Raw genomic sequence first — 21,706 nt, 5'->3', positions numbered from 1 at the left:
CGGGCAGGAGAGCATGGCGGGGTGACAAACGGGCAGGCTCTCCGCAGTCGGTTGCATGGTAGCTGCTGTCCCTGAGCCCTTGCTTCGAGCCAGGCCCTCCTCAGTGCCCCGCAGGCCGGCCTGCCGAGCCGCAGCTCCCGTTTGTTGCCTGGTAAGTATGCCGCCCTCCACATAGACGAGGACGTGGTGCTTCCAGAGAGGTAGCTTGCTCGGGCCACACAGAACCTAAGGTGGCGTAGGCCCCAGTGGGAGTCCTGGCTCTGCGAGTTCCACGTCTCCCAGGAGGACCGCTCCCTCGGCCTCTCGGCACCCCACTCTCTCCGCGAAAGAGGTTTCCGGGCCAGAAGCCATGCTGTCCCGTGGGGGCAGGCGCCCTCACTGTCGCATGCTCTACTCAGAAGACACTGTCCTCTGATCCTCCTCTCTCTTCTAAGAGCGGGGTGCGGGTTTCCAGGCTTCTTCAGTGACGTATGTCCTAGGCTTCCCCAGCACGTTCTCTCAGAAACTTAGGTCACGAGAGGAACTTAGGAAAACGTAAGCCCACGCTGCACGTGAGGAGGAACGAGGCCTCTAGTGGAGCAGCGGTAGGCGGGCAGGGTCGGGAAGCCGCAGTCCGGGAGTGGGCTTCTTACGCTCCTGGCCCCCTTGATCTCGGGAGCATCGTGGGCTCGCCCCCAGCAACGGCACACTGCCACAGTGTGTACAGTTCGCGGATTCGCACCCACCACCCGATTGAATCCATTCACAGACCCAGGTTTAGGTTCTGCTCTTACACGGGGGAACCGAGGCCCAGGGAGAGAAAGGGCCTTGTGCAGGTCACACAGGCGGCCAGGAGCCAGGCCCCTGGAGATGTCGGCAAGGCCCGGCCTGGCCGTAAGAACCCCACCTGCTTCTCCTTGCAAAGCCCAGGTCCCCACTCAGCCTCTAGCGGCTGCGCCCTCGGCAGCCACCAGCTGGTCCCCCAGCACCCAGGCTAGCTGCTCCCAGGGCGCGTCCCTCTGCTCAGGCACTCGTGCTGCCGGGTCGCACTAGTGACCCCCCTTGACTGAGCTCCGGAGCCCAAGTCTGGTCCTGTTTTGTGCGCTGTCGGAATCCACAGTGCCTGATGGCGTCAGCCGTCCACTCCCCCCTTAGACCAGCTTCTTCCTCTGAGTCTGTGACTAGACCCGCCCTCAGTGGTCTGTTCTCGCAGTTACGTCACCGAGCACGTCTGCACAGCCCTGTGCCGGGCCTGCCTTCCTGAGGCTCGGTAACAGCCCGGAGTGAGCAGGGCTGGGACGGGGAGCCCAGAGGGGACAGCTGGGCTGAGACCATAGATAATTAGGGGCGAGATAGCAGAGAAGATGATTGCAGAGAAAGGAAGAGCGGTGGCAGAGGCCGAGGTGCTTGCGTGGCCTGTAGCCCTTGGGGAGACCATGCCTGGGCCCCACCCACAGGTGTAGTTTGGACTTGATCTCGAGGGCTCTGGGAGGTGCAGGGTCAGGCCGAGCTTTCACAAGACCCCTCAGCTGTGTGTAGGGGAGAGTCCCAGGAGGAGGCTAGGGCCGAGCTGCGTGGGGAGGGGAGTCGATTCTGCAGGCTGTAGGAGTAGGCAGCCAGCGACGCCCCGACTACCCGGAAGTGAGAAGGAGGTGCTTCCTCGGTTTCTGGCAGGTCCTCTCTGGCACTTTCTTCACCTTCTACATGCTCCTATGCCCCTTTGGCCTACAAACCCACCCTGCTCCCTGTCCAGCCTCCTCCCTGCCTGTCTGCCTGTAATGCCTTCATCCTCCCTCTTTCCCTGATAGGACCCCCCCCAATTCCTTATAGGCACCCACTTCTGTTCTCCATTAGCCTCTCAAGGATTGGGGGTCTCTCTTCTGGCTCAATAAAGACTTCCTGGTTGACAGACTCACATGGCAAGTGGTGTTTGGGGGAGAAAGGGTTCAGAGGCAGTTCCTGGGGTCTCCCCCATTAGCACAGTGGATCGGAGCACCGCCTGTCCCACTGATTTTGGGGTACCATAACCCACCCCTGAGGGAACAGACGCCAAGGCTTTGGTGGGCTCTGGTGCTGTGCCAGCCCCTTGGGCCCTTCCTGGCTCCGCATGCCCAGGCTTCCCCCTCCCCTTGCCCCGCCTTCGGGCTCTGTGGACTCCCCCCATGTAACCCTAGGCCGGGGAAACTGTAGCAGCAGCACAGGCTCTTGTGCCCTGGTCAGAGTTGGGAGCGGGCAGTCCCTTGACCATCCCGCTGGTGGAGGGCCATCTCTCCTGTCCCCTACGGGTGTGTGGCTGGAATTCAACGCTGCCTTCCCTCTCCAGTAGGATTGGAGGCGTCGTGGTGCCCCAGTCAAGCCAGAATGGGTCCCCAGGGGTTGGCAACATATCTTTCCGAGGGTTGTCCACAAAGAGAAAGGGCCAAGGTGTGCCCCCTGCCCAGTGTGGGGCTTCCTGGAGCTGGCCATGTCTTCTCCCTTGGACCGGGGACCAGGCCATTGTCCCCCAGGAGACCTACCAGGCAGAGGGTCTTCTCTTGCCCGGAGCTTCGGCAAGTCAGGGCTGGGTCTCGTCACGCGGGCAGGCAGTGGGGCTGCGGCTCTCGGGGAGGGGGCGCCCACCTCCGGGGCAGCTGGGCAAGGACAGGCCCACTCTCCGCCTCCTCGCAGCCACCAACCTGTGCTTTGCGGAGCGGAACGTGTACACGTCGGAGGTGCTGGCCGTGGTGATGCAGCAGCTGATGGAGCAGAGTCCCCTGCCCATGCTGCTCATGAGGACCGTCATCCAGTCCCTGACCATGTACCCCCGCCTGGGGGGCTTCGTCATGAACATCCTGTCCCGCCTCATCATGAAGCAGGTAACCCGCCCCGGCCGTCCAGTCCTCCAGGCAGCGCACTGACCCAGAGGGACACACTGAAGATAGGTTTGAGGCCCAACCCCAGGCTTTTCCAGCCTGTCTGCCCCACCCCACCCCCACAGGGAGCCAGGATGAGCAGAGTGAGCCCCACGGAGACCGCCAGCCCCTCTGCCCTGCCCCTGGCGGAGACAGAGGAGTGCTCCAAAGTCTAACTCAGCCACAGGGTGGCCACACGATCGGTGAGGGCAGATGGGTTGTGAGCGCCGGTGGTAGACTCTAGGGGGTGTGCATCCCAGGAGGGGCATGGCTGCCCCTTGCCCCCCACCACTGTGCACCCAGGCAAGGAGGTATCCTAGAACTTAAAAGTGGTCCGGTTTTCAAAAGAAGCTGGAATTCGGGTTTGGGGAATACCACGATGAAACAGGCTGGATTCAGCCCACCGGGTGCCACTTTGCCATGTCTAGCTTAGAGATTAAATGCAGATTCAGACAGACCTGTGTTCAAATCTTGGTTCTGCCTCTTGGTTCCTCCGTGACCCTGGACAAGTCCCTGCACTTCGCTGGGCCTCATCTGTTTAGCAGGGTTAATGTCGCCCTCTGGAGGCTGGTGTGAGAACCGAGACCGCACTCACAAAGCACTTGGCCTGGGGCTTGGCCCAGGGAGCCTAATGTGAAAGGGCCACTCTGTTTTTTTCTCCCTTTTTCCCAAGTTGGCCTCGGGTCCCAGCTGCTTGGGACCTGGAAGAGAGAGGCAGGGGGTGCAGGGCTCTGTGTGGCCCAGAGCAATCTGTTGGTAGGAATTGGAGCCCCAGAGGAGCCCCATCTTGGCAAGGTCCTCCCAGTTTCTGGGGTGGCCACTGTGTGGCCTCTCACGCCCACTCCCTCCCTGCCCCGTCCAGGTGTGGAAGTACCCCAAGGTGTGGGAGGGCTTCATCAAGTGCTGTCAGCGCACCAAGCCCCAGAGCTTCCAGGTCATCCTGCAGCTGCCACCCCAGCAGCTGGGTGCCGTCTTCGACAAGTGCCCAGAGCTCCGGGAGCCCCTGCTGGCCCACGTCCGCTCCTTCACCCCCCACCAGGTACCCCAGGGTGGAGGTTGGGTGGCCCCATGGGACCAGCACTGGGAGGCTGGAGGGGGTGGGCAGAGGGGAGCCCCGCACTGCCACAGAAGGCCGAGGGCTCTGGAGGGTCAGGGACCGGGGATCTGGGGTGTCAATGAGGGGTCTCTGGGTCAGAGCTCTCCACAGCGCCCCCATCCTGCTCTTCCCCTAGCAAGCACACATCCCCAATTCCATCATGACCATCCTGGAGGCCAGCGGCAAGCAGGAGCCAGAGGCCAAGGAAGCACCTGCAGGGCCTCTGGAAGAGGTGAGGGTCCGCAGCCCCTGTCTCCCCCACCCCAGCCACCTCTGTCTCTCTGAGGAGGCTCCTGCTGAAAGGGGTGGGGGTAGAGGGGACAGTCGCCCCTTACTCCCTGTGCCCATCCTGCTGTGTGCCTCAGGGTGGTCGCTGTCTCTTCTTTCCCACCATCCCCCGAGCAGCCTGGGTCCTAGCCCCCACCTGTCGCTGATCTTCTGTGTGCTCCCCCCCCACCCCCAGGACGACCTGGAGCCCCTGGCCCTGGCACCGGCCCCCGCTCCCCGACCCCCTCAAGACCTCATCGGCCTACGGCTGGCCCAGGAGAAGGCCTTAAAGCGGCAGCTGGAGGAGGAACAGAAACTGAAGCCTGGGGGTGTGGGAGCCCCCTCCTCTTCCTCCTCGTCCTCTTCCTCGGCCAGGCCAGGCCCTCCCCAGCCGGAGGAAGCCATAGATTTCCGGGAGGAGGGGCCTGAGTGTGAGACCCCGGCCATCTTCATCAGCGTGGACGACGACTCGGGGCTCACCGAAGCTGCACTGCTGGACTCCAGTCTTGAGGGGCCCCTACCTAAGGTAGGGATGACAACGTCAGAGCAGCAAAGGAAGAAAAAGCAGGGCTCCGGGATGAAGTGCGTGCGCCGTGCCCAAGATGGGGGGCGGGGAGGGTACGGCCCCGCCGACAGCTTGGAGGTGGGACCAGCTGTCTTTGACCCGCTCCCCATTCTGTCACCAGGAGGCAGCAGCAGGCGGGTTGGCTTCAAAGGAGGAGCGGAGCCCCCAGACTCTCACCCCTGCCGGAGAAGACGCTTCGAAGACCCCCAGCCCCGTCGCCGCCGAGGAAGCCGGGGAACCGGAGACCAAGGGGAACAGCTGACGGGGCTTGGTGGGGAAGGGGAGTGAGACAGGGAGGTTGGGGCGGTGCTTTGCCTTTAAAAAAAAAAAATAAAAAAACAAACATCTCGAGTCAGGAGCGGCGGTGCAGTCTCTCGTCCCGGCGTACGCGCCCGGGACTGCGCGGCGTCCAGCAGGCGCGCCCGGGAGCCGGCTGCGGGGCGAGGGGCCTCGGCCGAGGGGCTGCGCCTGCGCGGAACCCGCGGCTTGGCCGGGGCGTCCCCGCGAGCCCTCACCTGGTAACGGCCCGCCCCTCGCTCCGTGGAAACCGGCGCCGCCCGCGGAGGGGCTCCTGGAGGGGTGTGGGCGGGCGACTGGCCTGCCTGTCTGCAAGCCTTCCTCCTAGAAGTCGGCGACCTTCTCTGGACCATGGGGGACCCGCCGTCCGACCCTGAGCCGCCTTACCCGCAGTCGTCGAGGCGGAGGAGTTCCCCGGCCTCCGAGCGGAGGCGCAGCCAGGCCCAGTCTCAGCCCCAGCCCCTGGTCCCCGAGGAGGTGCTGCCCGTGGTTGACACTCAGAACCTGCGGAGCAATCAGGAGATGCCGGCGAACCAGACCAACCTGTGGGGCGTGCCACAAGGGGCAGGCCTAACCCAGCCCGAGGACTACATGATGTTCCAGGCGGAGGCCCCCCAGTTGGGCGGCATGGAGCACACGGCCGTGCACACGGCCTTTCACTCCGAGCTCCAGCAGTACACTTACCTGGATGAAGTCGGGCTGCAGGCCACCCACGATGCCGGCCTCATGCTGCAGCAGCTCCAGCAGGACCAAGGCGACCTCTTCCAGCCACTGGAGTCGGCCTACCCGGAGCCCCAGCCTGACTTCCTAGACCAGTTCAGCATGTACACGCGAGAAGACCTGCAGTTCATCCCGGACACCCAGCACGGGCCCTACGTGAGAGACGACCCTGCCTCCCAGTTCTCGCCCTCCGAGCTGGACTTCATGCCCTTCGGTACAGAGGTACAGGAGCCGGAGCCTCGGGAGCTGGCCGTGCAAAACGCCAAGGCCTACCTTCTGCAGACCAGCGTCAACTGCGAACTCAGCCTGTGAGAGGGGGCCCGGGAGTGGGGAGGGTGTGGGACACAGGCAGGCAGAGGCCCCGGCCGAGACCCTGCCTCAGGCTCTAGGGTCTCCTCAGTCAGGGGATCACCCATCGTGGAGAACCAGCGGCTGCTCTGGAGGCTTCTAACTCAGACTGGCAGTCAGGGAATAAATACTAACGATAGCTGACTACTGAAATAACATTTGCTTACCAGACACCGTACCAGCCCTTTGCACATTAACTTCTAGTTCTTACAGCTGACATTAGCACATCTACTGTCCCTGTTTTGCCGAGGAGGAAACTGATCCAGAGAAATCAGGCCCCTTGGCAAGATAACACAGCTAGCATTGTGGCAGAGCCAGGGACCCAGCCCAAGCAATTTGGCTCCTGTGGCTCTGTTATCCACTCAACTTTCCCCCTCGAGGAAGTCACTGCCAAGGCCACTTAGCTGCAGCCATGATACACCTCTCAGTGCCCCCTCCATTACAACCTAATGAGGCTTATATTCTAGTGAGAGAATGAACAATAAATAAATGATAAGATGAAAACTAAGGCAAAAAATAAGGCAGGGTAAGGGGGTTAGGGAGTGTGAGGTCAGAGAAGGCCTCTGAGGCCTGAAGGAGGCGAGGAAGAGCCCCTCGCAGGTAACTGGGGGAGGAGTGATCCAGGTATAGGACACAGCACATTTAAAGGCTTTTTTAGTCTTGTCGTGCTAGGAACAGCAAGGAGGTTGGTGGCGCTGGTGTCCAGAGAGGAGGAGGAAGAGTTAGAGGAGATGAGGTTGGAGACATAGCAGGTCTTGCTAAAGTGCACAGCTGACCCCTTCCCTCCCTGCTCCGAGCCTGCCGTGGCTCCCCAGTGCCCTCGGAAGGTTCATGCTCCCCACAACAGCCTTCAAAGCCCTATCTAGTTCAGTCCTTGCTTGCTCCAAACTTCACCTCCTAGAGTCTAGTCAAAATTAACCACTAGCTCTTCCTCAGCAGTTCCCAGCCCTCAGGGACTTCAAGGTCCCCAATTCAAAAGCCCTGGCCGAATTCTGACCTCGCCTTAACCCTTCCCAATTCAACAATAGTCCTCCATCACTCTCAAAACTATTGCCAAAGGGTTTCCACACCACAGGCAGTTAGAAATACATGCTTTGAAATCAGACTAACCTGGTTTCAAATCCTGGTTCTCCTACCTCTGTGCGGCCTCATGATCTCAACTTTTCTAAGCCTGTTTTCTCATCTGGAGAGTGAGGATCATAACTGTCCCTCAGATGATTGCGGCGAGAATTCAACATTGCTCTCAAGGGCCCAGCATAGGATCCGACTTGGGTGAATGGAAGCCGTTACCACACTGTTAGCGCTCCGGCCCCCCTCTCTGCCCACAACCCCTCTCCCGCACTCAACTCCAGCCACACTGAGCTCCTCGGTGTTCCTCCAACCTGCCAGGCACACCCTCAGCTCGAGGCCTTTGCACATCCTTCCCCGTCACGTCATCTGCAAACCATGACATTTTGGCTTGTTCCCTTCAATGCTTTTACCTTTCTTTTTCATGTCAGATTGCATTGGCTGAGACCTCCAGTGCAGTATGAAACAGAAGTCGTGAAAGGCCTCCTCCTTCCCAACATCCCAACCGCGGAAACTATTTAGTCTTTCACCATTACGTTTGTTGTGTGCTGTAGGGTGCTCGTAGCTACCCTTATAAAAAAAAAATTACCTTCTATTCCTGGTTTGCTAGGTTTTTAAAAATCACGAATAGGTTTTGAATGTTATCAGACAATTTCTCCACACTTCTTGAGACGATCTTTCATTTCTCCATAACGGATTAACATGACGAATCATTTTTTTCTGTTTTTTCTAATATCAGCCCAGTCTCGCATTCCCGTCATGAGCCCAATTTAATCATGGCGTGTCATCCTTTTGAGAAAGTGCCGGATGCTATTTGCTAGCGTTTGGCTTAGGATTTCAGCATCTATGTTTCCGAATGAGATTGGCGTGAAATTTTTCTCCCAGTTTCCTTGACTTTCGGTATCAAGATTATGGTCGACTCATAAAATGGCTGAGGCTTATGCACCTGCTGCTCCCTCTGCCTGAAACACTCTTCCCCCAATATCTGCATGGCTTGCCCCCCGATTTCATGCAGATCTCGGCCTAAATGTCGCCGTGGAGAGGCCTTCCCAGGCTTCCCTATTTGAAAATGGCAAACCATCTCCTCTCTCTGGCGTTCCCAGTCCCCATTCCCTGATTTATTTGTCTCCGTAGAAATGATCGCCCCTGACACTCTCTGTATTTTGTATATTTGGTTAATGTCTGTTAACCATCATCAGAATGTCAGCTCCTCCAGGGTGGGGACCATTTATCTCCTCTGCGAGCTGGGCCAGTGATGTCTCCCGCCTCCCACTCCCTCCCTCGCGAGGCAGGTACGAGCACCTGGTGAACCTGCTGACCAAAATCCTGAACCAGCGGCCGGAGGACCCCTTGTCCATCCTGGAGTCGCTGAACCGCACCACGCAGATGGAGTGGTTCCACCCCAAACTGGACACGCTGCGGGACGACCCGGAGATGCAGCCCACCTACGAGATGGCCGAGAGGCAGAAGGCCCTGTTCGTCCGGGGGGGCGGCAGCGGCAGCGGCGAGGGCGAGCAGGAGATGGAGGAGGAGGTGGTGAGTGAGCCGAGAGGAGGGGCGTGGCAGGTGAGCGGCGACCCAGGCTCGGGGACAGCCGGCGCTGAGGCCTGGAAGTGCGGGAGCGCAGGGCAGGCCCCAGAAACACGGAGGACCTCAGTCTGTGTGCTCCACGGGGGGCGGGGGGGCGGGACCTACTCCTCCCTCTCGAAAATAACAGCTTTGCAGATGTTTTCTGCCCAACTTACTGCCTGAATTGCCCTAGTCCCTAGACTCAGTTTCCCCGTTTGTAATTTGGACGACTGCCTAAAATTCGGGAGAAGTATTCTTTCGCCGGTCCAGAAACGTTTGTCGAGGACTCTCTCTTTATGATAATTCTGCCGCCTCCTAAGCCCCCTGCTAAGAGCTTTAGGAGTGTGATCTCTTTTCCACCCAGAAACAACCCTTTAAGGCTCCGGCTCAGGGGGCCGTGAAGAAGCTAGGAAGTGGCGGAGACAAGACCGGGAAGGCAGGACTGTGACCTCCAAACCATGCCGTGACCTCTGCTCGCTGCAGATGCCGTTGGTCTGGGCTAGCTTCTGCGCTCACTTCTGAGCGTCTAGGATTCTGGCCGCAATGGGTGGGGATGGCGAGAGAAGGCGAGAACAATCTGACAAGGAAATGAGCACTTGGGGGCGCAGAATCCACAGTTTTACCTGAGAATATGGTTTTAAGTTTCAGATCAACAGTCTCTCCTCCCCACACCCGCAGGTCGCGCCCTCATCTGGCTACAAGTCCCTGAAGACCCGCCTCCTTAGAATACTTGGCTCCTAGAGGCGCCGCCCCCTTAGAGCCCCAAGGCTCTTGAGGCTCCGCCCCGTTGAAATTCAATTCCTTGAGAGCCTCCGCCCGGTTAGAACTGGAGCTGCAGGGTTTTGGGGCGGGCAAGGAGACTGAAGTTCTTAACGTGAGGTCTGTAGAAGGGCAACTGTGGGTGTTTGTGGCCTGTGCACTTTTTTTAGGAAGAAACTAAAAAGAAATCAGCGATTCAGCATTTTATATTTATTTTTCTGTCTGACGAGAGGAAAGGCTCTCGTTTATTTTCTATTTCTTCCAAATGGCTAGCCATGATTCCCAACAGGAAAAATCCATCCTTTGCCCCCTGCTTAGAAATGCCGCCCCCGCTGTTTATCCGCACCTTCCCGGACTAGGTCTGTTTCTGGATGCTGTCACCTGCGCCTCGCTCTCTGAAGGGCTTCCGGCTCCCTGCGCGCAGCGCTGCTGAGCAGCCCTGGCTATTTGAGAGCATAAGGCTTCCTGTCACTGCGCCTCTTTTTAAGTTCCCAATTATTCTCACGTTTATAATTTTAGACTAACTTTAGTATTATCGTATCACAGTCCAAAAACTCACACCTTACTGTACTTGTTGGACAGCACAGGCCACTTTAAGGCAGGGAATAGATGATGTCGCAGAAATGAAGACATGTGGCTTAGACAAGGTAGAAGCTTTTCTCAGCCCTGATGGTCAGGCTGCAAGCAGTCTAGGGCTGGCAAGGTGGCTCCCAGCGAAGAGGCACTCCCCTCTTCCCTAACCCGCCCCTAACCCAAGAGAAGCAGTCCGCAGGGGGACAGTCAAAGAGTCTAATCTGTCATTTCAGGGCAGTTGTCCACTCTTGCTGGTATGAACAGTGGTCAGAAGGGCAAAGCGAGATCACTTAAACGTGGTTGGTGAGGCCACCCCGTTGCCATGTGGATGGGGGGATTCCAGAACGAGGTTGACGACCACTGGCTTATAGGCCAAGCACACGATCCAGAGATTTCTACGCTCATCCCCTTACTTACCCTCCTGGCTGCAAGACGGCGAGTCTGGGATTAAGTTTTAACTCTGCCCCCGGCCCCAGCTGCTGACGTCAACATCAATTAGGCAAACAAGCTTTTTCCCCCATGTTTGAGGTTGAGGGAAACTTAGAATCACTTTCAAAATAACAATTCTCTGCTATAGAGTTCAGTCAGGGTGGGCCACGTCAAGCTGAGGTAAGAAACAGCCCAATCTCGGCGGCTTAAAATCATGCGGTTTATTTCTCGCTCACACTCCCTGCCCATCCAGGGTTGGCAAGAAGACTTTGCTCATCGGCCACTTGAGAGCCCAGGCTGATGGAGGTTCCATTGTGACACAGGCTTCTACAGTACAGGCTTCCACAGTTCCACAGTTGCTTCTGCCTGGGTGTGACACGTGTCCCTTTCGCTGCCATTTCAAATGATCAGAGCAAGTGACATGGCCACTCCTGAATGAACTAGAGGTGGGGGTGGGAATATGTAATCTTCCTGCAGGTAGGACCTCAAACATTTGTGAACAATAGTATACCCAGCAGGCATAAGAAGAAGATGCAAAAAATTATTCATTTCAACTCTGTTCACAAATAGAGCCTTCAAAACAAAACAAAACAAACAAATGACAACAACAACAACAAAGAGAATGCAGTATATACCTTTAAGAGAAACCTCAGTATGCTTGTGTCCAAATCTTTTATATCAGCTGGTACAATTTAAGCACCATCATTCACTTTCACACTAACTACCTGTTATAGGTTGAGTTGTGTCCGCCCCCCCACCGCCTCCCAAATTCACATGTTGAAGCCCTAACTCCCCAGGGTCTCAGAAAGTGACCTTATTTGGAAATTGGGTCATCACAGATGTCCTTAGTTAAGATGAGGTCATACTGGAGTAGGGTGGGTCCTCCTCCAGTGTCACGGGTGACCTTGTAGAACTTTGGCTGCAGACACACGCACACACACACACACACAGGAATCACCATGTGAGCATGAAGGCGGAGATTTACGTGATGCTGCTACAAACCAAGGAGGTCGGCAAACTGCAGGAAGCTAGGAGAGAGACCTGGAAAGGATTCTCACAACCCTCAGAAGAAAGCAACCCTGCTCACATCTTGATCTGGACTCCGGCCTCCAGGACTGGGAGATGATACATTCCTGTTGTTTAAGCCACCCAGTCTGTGGTACTTTGTTACAATAGCTTTAAATACTCTACCCTCTTTTTATAATGTATGTAACTCTTCGAATGCTATTTCAGTGCACTTGAAACAAGAGACAAATAGCCTTCCGTGTGCCTAAGACAAGTTAGCGATTAAATGTATTAGCTCTAGAAGTCTCATCTTCTTTGGGACGATGACCAGTGACTCAGAGGGCCATAAAGAAGAACTGGTGAAAACGTGTTCACCTTGAAACTTTTTATTACCCCGAGCTTTCAGTTGCTTGGTGGGGATCATTATACTTTCCAGAAGCTGTCCACGGTCCTTAAATGAGAAACTCATCTTGGATCCGATTCTTCCACCCGACTTAAGTGGGGCTTCTATGTCTTTCTTTGTTATATGTTTCCTTGGAATGCCAAGTCAAGAAGAATGAACAGGCATATGAGCCATGATTATTTGGTTTCCAATAACAGAACTTGCTAAAATAAAGGGGAGAAGTTATATTTATCATAAAGATACAAGGCATTTCCCAGAATTGGGGGACTTATCTTAGATGGGCCTTGGGAAGAGCTAGACCCGAGCCAACCAGCTCCGATCCTCAATTATTTCTTTCTCTCTGCAAACTGGTGTCCATCGTCTCTTCATGTACGGAGAATCAGCCACTGTCCATTTATGGATTTCTCCCATTTCCATGTTTCACTTTCAGCCACATGCAGAAGTTGGCTTCTGGATTAGCCAATAGCTGCTGTAACAAATTACCACAAATGTAGTGGTTTAAGACAGCATAATGTATCATCTTGCAGTTCTGGACATCGGAAGTTCAAACTAGGTCACTGGGCTAAAATAAGGTGCTGGCAAGGGCTGCCTTGCGAATGGAAGGTGTTCCCTCAGCTTTCCCAGTTTCGGGGGGCCACCTGCGTTCCTTCCTCCTCCTCCAAAGCCAGCAGTGTAGCATCTTTAAATCTCTCTCCGACTCCGACCTCTGCTTCTGTCATGACACCTTCCCCGGCTCTCCCGCCTCCCACTTTCACTGATGAAGACACTCGTGATGACCTTGGACCCACCCCGAGAATCCAGGACCGTCTCCCCATCTCAAGAGCCCCCAACTTAATCACACATACAGGTCTCTTTTGCCATGTGAGGTCGCGTATTCACAGGTCCAGGGATTAGGGCATCTTTTGGGGTTCGTTATTCTGTCTCCCGTTGTCTCTCTCTCTGTCCTGATGTCACATTCTGGCAAGAAAGCAGGTGATCTCCCCATTTTGGACCGTGTGTTTTCCTGGCCCAGTCAAGCTGGCCAAGGCCAAGAGCGGGTCATGATGACCTCATGAGAGAGGTCCTCATCACTTTTGTCCTCTGATATATGTCAGTGCCTGCCCCAGCCTGGGCTGGCACCCATTGAGTCTTTAATAAAGATTTCTGGACAGACGGAATGAGAAAGAGTTGAGGCTAGCCTGTGGCCGGGTGCGTGTGGGGGCGGCTGGGCCCAAACCTCCCCGTGTCCTCTCCTCTGCTCTTGACTTATTTGTTCTCACTTCCTTTTGGTCTCTGTCTCTCTCTGTCTCTCTATGTCTCTCTTCCTCTCTCTCTCCCCCTCTCCCTCTGCCCCACCCCCATCCTCCTGAATAAAGCAGACGGTGAAAAAGGAGGCAGCGAGGGCAGGATTCATCACCACCATCCTCCCAACATCAGTGATTCCTGGGTTCAAGACCTACATTTTCTCTCAAATTGCTGTGTGATTCGGGTATGTTAGGAGTGTGTTTCGCTGCTGGTGACAGACAATATGACTAGAAGTGGCTTCTTTGTCTCAATAAACAAGAATCCCGGCAGAGGCCAGGCAGCTCAGTGATGCCGTTGGGAACCAGGCAATTTCCCTTTTTCGGCTCCACCACCATTAGGATGCGTTGCCTCATGTCCCCAAGATAGCTGCTGTAACTCCGGATCTCACATCCCATGCCGGGCAGGAACAAAGGGGAAAGAAGAAAGAAGAACGGATTTTCTCTTAGTGCGGTTTTGCCTTTTTTTTTTTAATTTCATTTCATTTTTTAAATTTTTCAATTACAGTATTATTTTATATTAGTTTCGGGTGTCCCCTTTTCTTTTCCATCAAGGGACTGTCCTCCCCAGGGACCTACCCCCACATCTCACTGGCAAATTGGTCACCTGAGCAGCTGGGTTACAGAGTAGGGTAGCTCTCCCGGCTCTAGAAGAGTCTGGGCTTCAGCTCTCTTCCCCTCCCCACCCCCGCCCTGCACCCCGCCCTCTGCAGGCAGACACCCCCGTGCCCAACATCATGGAGTCAGCTTTCTACTTCGAACAGGCGGGCGTGGGCCTGAGCTCCGACGAGAGTTTCCGCATCTTCATGGCCCTGAAGCAGCTGGTGGAGCAGCAGCCCATCCTCACCTGCCGCTTCTGGGGCAAGATCCTGGGGCTCAACCGCAGCTACCTGGTGGCCCAGGTGGAGTTCCGGGAGGGCGAGGAGGAGGCGGAGGAGGAGGAGGTGGAGGAGATGTTGGAAGGCGGCGAGGTCATAGACACGCACGGGGAGGAGGAGGGCGAGGAGGACGAGGAGAAGGTCTCCGACATCGTCCCCAAGCCGATGTGGAAGCCGCCGCCCGTCATCCCCAAGGAGGAGAGCCGCATGGGCACCAACAAGTACCTGTATTTCGTGTGCAACGAGCCGGGCTGGCCGTGGACGCGGCTGCCGCATGTCACGCCCAACCAGATCGTGCAGGCGCGCAAGATCAAGAAGTTCTTCACCGGCCACCTGGACGCGCCGGTCGTCAGCTACCCGCCCTTCCCCGGCAACGAGGCCAACTACCTGCGGGCCCAGATCGCCCGCATCTCGGCCGCCACGCACATCAGCCCGCTCGGCTTCTACCAGTTCGGGGAGGAGGAGGGCGACGAGGAGGAGGAGGGCGGCGCGGGGCGCGACTCCTATGAGGAGAACCCCGACTTCGAGGGCATCCCGGTGCTCGAGCTCGTGGACTCCATGGCCAACTGGGTGCACCACACGCAGCACATCCTGCCGCAGGTAGGACCGGGGACCCCGGCCCCCCATCCCATCGCAGAACCAGGTGGCTCAGCTGTGCCTCCCCAGGAATATCGGGCACTCGCGCTCTGCTGGCCTTTGTGCCAAATAACCTTCATTCATTCACCCGTTCCTCAGTCATTCATTCATTCACCATTCCTCGTTCATTGGTCCATTCTTCATTCATTTGTTCCTCATTCATTCATTCCTCATGCATTGGTCCATTCCTTATTCATTCATTCATTTACTCATGTATTCATTCAACAGATATTGGTTGACAATCCCTGTCAGCAGCCTTTGGGGCCAGATAAATCTTGGAACTCTGAATTTTTAAGATTTCAAAAAGGTGACAGTGCTCATCCCACACATCATGCAACACTTTAAGCAGGGCTGTGGTGGCGGTCTGTATTCAAGGCCGTTGTTATTTTCGCAGCAAAAGTGCATAGCCTCTCAGCAGTCAGGCCAGGGGCGCTGCCAAACGACTCACGAAAAACTTCTGGGTTTCAAAGCTTTTTGGGTTTTGGAGTTGTGGGCCAGACTGTGGACCTGCACTTAGTGAATGCCTGATGTGTCTGCACTTTATATATATTTCTGTATTCATTCGAGGAAATATCTGCTGCGTGCTAGGAACTTTTTATTCATTCATTCGTTCGTTCCTTCTTTCATTCAATAAATATTCTCTGACTCCACAAGGTTTTCTTGAATCCAAATAACTCCCTTAGAGATCGGTCCAGCGAGCATTGCCATCTCATACGTGATGAAACTGAGGTCTGCGATATGCGATTCACTGAGGTCCGTTCCTTCAACAAAACATTCATCGGCTCTTCGAGATCTCATGTAACCAAACAGCAATCCAAAGAGCAAACCACCCATGACGCCCCCATTTCACAGACGGGCAAAGAAAGGATCATATGGGCTGCCGAATGTCAGCTCCACAGGGCAGAGATTTGGGATCTCTTTCCTCAGGGATGTGTCCCCAGCACCTAGGGCAGTGCCTGTATGTAGTAGGCACTCATTAAATATCTGACGAATGAATGAACGAATGAATGAATGCACGGACGGGGCCCACATGGCCAGCGGGAGGCGGGAAGCCCCACCTCGATGCAACAGCTCTTGGCCCATTCTTCCCTTCCACACACACACACACACACACACACCTGTCTTCCTGTTCATCCCCGGGTCCCTGAGGACAGTCCCCAGTGTCCTGCCCGGCCCCTCCACCTCCTCCCAGGGTGCAGGCTGGGCTCTGTCCCCCAAGGGTGCCACTTTCCCCCACCTCCAGGGCCGCTGCACTTGGGTGAACCCTATGCAGAAGATGGAGGAGGAGGAGGAGCTGGGGGAGGAGGAGGAGAAGGCCGATGAGGGGATGGAGGAGGTGGAGCAGGAGGTCGGGCCCCCGCTGCTGACGCCGCTCTCGGAAGATGCAGGTGACGGTCCTCCTCGCCTCCTACCGCTACCTCGGGGGGAGACGGGAGAAAGGGAGGGGCAGCGGCACTGGAGGGGGTCATCTCTCTGAGCCCCAGCTGTTCTCGCATCGTGACAGCGTGTCCCCATGGGGTTACAGGAAAGTGTCCACCTCCTGAGCTGTATCTGGCTCGTGGCAGTGGCCCAGATGGTGGGATGTGGCCTTTCGAGTCCCACGCGGGCTTGAGGGAACAGAGAGAGAGACTTAGGGAGTACTCCCCAGAAGAGGCAGGGATGGAGCTGGATTTTGGAAGAAGGGACAGGAATTTCCTGAGGCCAAGGCCTTAGGCACCTGGAGGAAGGAGGAAAGGGAGGCTGAGAGTTGGCAAGTGGAGCCAGATGTCCATGAACCCGGAGCCTCCATGGGTCTGTGCAGGACATGGGGAGCCAGCGTCAGAGCCTCTGACGTCTCTGGTGCTCCCCGTGTCCCTGCAGAAATCATGCATATGTCACCCTGGACCGCCCGCCTGTCCTGCAGCCTCTGCCCGCAGTACTCCGTGGCTATCGTGCGCTCCAATCTGTGGCCGGGGGCCTACGCCTACGCCACCGGCAAGTAGGTCCGCCCCCAGTTCCTCCCAGCAGGAGCAGCCCCTATAACTAACTCCTCCCGAGCCAGGCTGGGCGGAGCAACCCACCAGGGTGGGCAGAGATTGGCAAGCCCCTCCCAGGGTCGACCCCCTCACTCAGCTCCCAGCGGCTGGGGCTAAAATGAGAAATCCCTGACCAAAAGTGTGAGCCCCTCGGGTGAGAGAATGGGGCATCAGAGAGAGGCAGGAACTAACCCAGAGTTACGTCGCACAGCGTGTGCAGGATTTAGACCTGGGTCTCCGGGTGCCCCGCCCAGGCTTTTCTGCTGTACGGGTCATGGAGCCGGCCGGTCTCAGGAGTCCCCTTTGAGGCGGCACTGACCCGGACAGTCTCATCTCTAGGGGAGCTAACTCTTTCCCTTGGGCACCCCCGGACAGTTCTTCCAGTTCGAAGGGTCTTCTCTCTAGGAGCCAGAAATCTTCCCCACCAGGATCCGCCACCAGTTGCTCCCAAAAGCTTTGCAGGCCCACGTCACCTTTTCATCTTCCGGTTGGCAGGCAGCTATGCGCTGCTTACCCTCCCCGCCTCTCTCACCGTGTGTATCTCAGCCTTTCTGCTCGGCCACTAGAGGACGCCGTCTGCGGCCACGGGGCGGGCGCACTTACCAGCTCTGTCCACCAGATGGCATGACGATTTTTCATAGATTTTCCTTTTCCATCTCAATGATGAACCTGCTCTGTATTCGCTACCATGATTAACAGACGAGGTGGGATTTCATGTCATCTTGATACTTTAACCACATACTTGGAAATTATTTTTTATTTACTTCAGAAATAGGGAAGAGGCATGCCTACTTTTGCCAATGACCTTCTTCTGGCCACATCCTAATTTGCCAACATCCCTCCGAAAGCAAAAGATCTAAATTGGGAGCTCCACCCATACATCCTTCACCCCTGCACCCACCCCCACCTCCCCACCCCCTCATCTACTATCCAGTCATCCGTCCATCCATCCCTCCATTCATCCATTCGTCTATCCACTTTTTTTTTTTCCATAAAAGACTTGACTGTCACTGTTTACCAGCTGTATGCTGGGCCCTGGCCCTTTGTTGAAAAGGCAGATGTGGATCCTGCCCTGGGAGCAGGAAAAGGAAGCTAGGGCGTTAATTGTATAACTCCCCTCACCCTCTTCCCCCTGCCCCTCGCCCTCTTTCCCCCGTCCTCAGTATCCTCTTACAAACTAAGATAAGTACCAGGAGGGAGAGGGAGAGTGGAGGGACAAATGACAGTCATAGCTGTCATGTCTTGAGGGGATTAAGGAAGGATTTCTGGGAAAAGCAGCCTTGATTTGAAATCTTTGGGGAAAGAAAGAAGTAAGTGTGCGTGGGGGGGCGGGGGGAGGCGGGGTGTGGAAACAGGCGGAAGCATATTCTCGACCAGAGCTTCTCCACCTGCGAGTGCTCGGACTCACCCCGGGATCTGGGCAGGGTCTAGTCGCACGGGTCCGGCTGGAGCGGAGCCCTTCCTGGCAAGTTCAAGCCCCCGAGGATGTAGCTGGGTGCTGGACCACAGGACCAGGGCAGGCAGGGGCTGCGGGCTTCTGAGGAAGCAGTGTGTTTGAAGGCTCCGAGGAAGACCTGGAGAAAAACAATTTTCTCGGGAACAGCAAGGTCAAAGCCAAACTGTTCCCAGAGCAGACTCTCCACCCCACACCTCTCCTGCTCTCTCTCTTTCTCCCTCTGCTTCTGTCTGCCTCTCTCCCCGTCTCTCAGCCCCCTGCCTGTTCTCCCATTTACTCCTCTTTCTTTCTTAGTTAAAATTCCGGGGGGAGATAAATCAGTCGGGCCTGATCACTTCTGTCTTTATCATCAGCCCCCTGCCTCTGGAGCATAGGCACCACGGCAGGGATTCTGGTCTAATCTGTTCACGGCTAGGCCCCCACATCTAGACCAGCGCCATCCAACATAAAGAAAATACAAGCTACATATTTCATTTAAAATTTTCTAGTAGCCATGTTCAAGAAGTAGAAATAAACAGGCAAAATTCATTTAAATAGTATATTTTACTTAACCCCAAATATCCAAAATATTTTCACTGAAACACAAAATCAATAATGTAAAAATGATTAATGAACCATTTTACATTTTTTTTTTCATAGTAAGTCTTTGGAATCTGAGGTGAAATTTACATTTACAGCACATGTCAATCTGGGCACTAAATTTTCATCAGAAATACTTGACTTGTCTTTAGATTTTGCAACATTTACAATGGCAAAAATAGACTCGTGCCCGTTTCAGACATACACGACATTTTCCAATACTAAATTGAGTATCCGTTTTATTGCTTAAATATAAATGAATTAAAATTAAATAAAATCCACTCCACCCACAACAGCAGAATCCACATTCCTCTCAAGTGCACATGGAATATTCTCCAAGATAGGCCATACGCTAGCCCATAAAACAAGTCTCAATTAATTTAAAAGGATTAATCAGACAAAATAAGTTTTCTAACCACACTGGAATAAAATTAGAAATAATAACAAGGAAATTCACAGATACGTAGAAATTAAACAACACACTCCTGAATAACCAATAGGTTGAAGAAGAAATCACAGGTGAAACTAGAAAAGTAAATAATATAGAAATTCAGTGTTTGGGGTACACTAGCCATGTTTCAGGTGCTTGGTAGCTATTCATGCTGTTGGACAGTGCGGCTCTAGACGCAGCCTGGCCCTTAGTAGATGCTCAGGAAACACTAAAAGGACCAAATGAAGAGAAACTCAGTGGGTATACTTCACCCTGCTATGTCTATGCTGGGCCCACCCTTAATGAAAGTCCGCCCTGGGGCCTTCGAGGGATGATTTTCCGGTCTGTCCCTCCAGGAAGTTTGAGAACATCTACATCGGCTGGGGCCACAAGTACAGTCCCGAGAACTTCAACCCGGCCCTGCCGGCCCCCATTCAGCAAGAGTACCCCAGCGGCCCGGAGATCATGGAGATTAGTGATCCCACGGTGGAGGAGGAGCAGGCCCTCAAGGCTGCTCAGGAGCAGGCCCTGGCGGCTGCGGAGGAGGAGGAGGAGGATGAGGAGGAAGATGAGGACGAGGACCTGGATGACTGAGGCCCGGTAGCCCCTTCCCCAAGCAGGTAGATAGCAAGTTTTCCCTTGTACATAGTGAGTTATGGGTTGTTTTTCACTGTTGGTTTGCTTTCTGTCCCTGGAGGGCAGGGGTAGAAAAGGAAGGCAGCTGCTCTAAATAAATGTCCCTGTGGCATTTCGGCCCAGTCACTCATTCATTTGCTCTCCAGTCTGTTGACGTGGGCTCCAAGTCAGGGCTCTCGGGCTCTGCTGGGAATGCAGACATGACCCAGCATCGTCTCTCCTATCTGTTTCATTTATTCATTCATCTGGCCATCAAACAACTATTGAAGTGCCTTCTGTCAGCCTAGCCCTGAGCTGACACAGAAGTGACCGAGCAGCTCCAGCTCTGCTTCCCCAGGGCTCACAGTCTACAGCAGAGACAGACGCCTTCCCAGGCCATGACAATACAGATAGGGGAGCCGAGAGAACTGACAGAGTCCCTGAGCTGACTCTTAAAGGGTCCAGAACAGAGTGGGGAAGGGCATTCCAAGCAGAGGGAACAGCATGTGCAAAGGACCCCAGGGCATGAGAGAATGCGATGTGCTGGGGTGCTTTCTCAAATCTCATTTTTGGGGGCAGGATGTGAGGAGTTAGTGGTGAGAGATGAGGTTGGAAACAGGGCTTGGTGGAAACAGATCGCTCAAGGCTTAACTTTGCCCCGAGAGCACTAGGGAGCCATAGATGGGCTTCGAGCAGGGGAGGGCCTGATCGCATTCGTGCTTTAGAAAGACCTCTCTAGATGCCAAGTGGAGGGTGGCTGGTGGGGTGAGATAGGGGTCTGGGACGGCAGAGACAAGGCTGATGGGGGGGGCAGCGAGCAAGCAGGTGAGGAGGAGTTTGGCCCGTGGCTATACAGGGGAAGGGGCTGGAAAAGAGGACTTCAGGTGACAGAATACAAGACTTGGGAACAGAAAGCAGGAGGTGAAAGAAAATGGTACAAATCAGGTCTGTAGTCTGAGTTACCGGTTGGAGTTAGCAGTGCTCGCCCTAAGAATGGGACACAAAAGAGGGGTAGAATTTAGAGTAAGATGTCAAGTTCATTACAGGATTTGTCGAGTGTGAGATGCCTCTGGGACATTCCAGGGAGAAATCTGGGAAGCTACTGAGTGAGTGAGTCTGGGAAGATCCGTGATGGCGGCAGAGTGGCTTCGGCAGAAGTCAGGGCCACTGGCTATCTGTGGGGACTGCTGGGATCGGGAGGAGATTTTGGGTTACAGGGCTGTTGCGAGGACTAATGAAATTTTGAAATCAGGGGTGTTGGAGGACCAAGTGAGATCGTTGAAGATAGTGAAGTCATGGGGACATATATTGGAGGTTGGTGGGAAATGCGGAGATGTTTAAGGGCTAGCATTAATCAATAGTGGGTCAGATGAAGTCTTTGATGTTTTCTGGAGACGTGGGGCTCATCAAGATTTGGGGGATCAGCAGCAGTGGCAAAGAATGGCTGGAGATGCTGTGGCCAGTTTGGCGGACATTAAGACATCAGTGGGAGGGGATGTATGTTGAGAGTCTGTGGAGACTTTTGGCTCATCTGGGGTCATCTGTGACGTCATGGCAAGGCCAGGTTAGGAACAGGGCCTTCTCTTGAGGGTCTCTCCGTTGCTAGGCAAACGGTTCCCAGGGCGTCGCGGCTAAGGACTTGCGCTTCTTGAATGCCACGCCCCCTTTCCCTGCGGGCTCCGCCCCCGCCGCCAACCACACGTCGCTCTCCGGGCGTGAAGGCCACGCCCACCTTTTCGCCCCGCCCTCAGCCCCAGAACCGTTACCCGAGCGACGGCAGGGGGGCTCGTCCCGCCTCTCGACCCTGTTGCCAATCGTAGAGTCGTCGCCCGGGCGACGCCCCCCTCT

General features: G+C 55.2%; 2 protein-coding genes across 2 annotated transcripts in view; both read left to right on the top strand.

Annotated features, from left to right (window-relative positions):
- SYMPK (symplekin scaffold protein) overlaps positions 1-5,149 on the top strand; it is a 32,553-nt gene extending 27,404 nt beyond the window's left edge. Inside the window, 5 exon segments of the mRNA XM_039866248.1 lie at positions 2,647-2,834; positions 3,733-3,909; positions 4,103-4,198; positions 4,430-4,759; positions 4,920-5,149. Of these exon segments, the coding sequence (XP_039722182.1) occupies positions 2,647-2,834; positions 3,733-3,909; positions 4,103-4,198; positions 4,430-4,759; positions 4,920-5,060 (932 nt within the window). The 3' untranslated portion in view covers positions 5,061-5,149.
- An 88-nt stretch (positions 5,150-5,237) lies between these two features.
- RSPH6A (radial spoke head 6 homolog A) lies at positions 5,238-20,005 on the top strand. Its single transcript, XM_039866249.1, has 6 exons — positions 5,238-6,123; positions 8,524-8,767; positions 13,963-14,727; positions 16,007-16,151; positions 16,624-16,741; positions 19,600-20,005. Exons 1-6 carry the CDS (start codon positions 5,447-5,449, stop codon positions 19,835-19,837), a joined length of 2,187 nt encoding a protein of 728 aa, XP_039722183.1. The 5' UTR covers positions 5,238-5,446; the 3' UTR covers positions 19,838-20,005.
- The last annotated feature ends 1,701 nt before the right edge of the window (positions 20,006-21,706 follow it).

Source organism: Pteropus medius, unplaced genomic scaffold, assembly GCF_902729225.1.
Source record: "Pteropus medius unplaced genomic scaffold, Ma_sr-lr_union100, whole genome shotgun sequence".
NCBI lineage: Eukaryota > Metazoa > Chordata > Mammalia > Chiroptera > Pteropodidae > Pteropus > Pteropus medius.
This window is presented reverse-complemented; position numbering and strand designations above follow the sequence as displayed.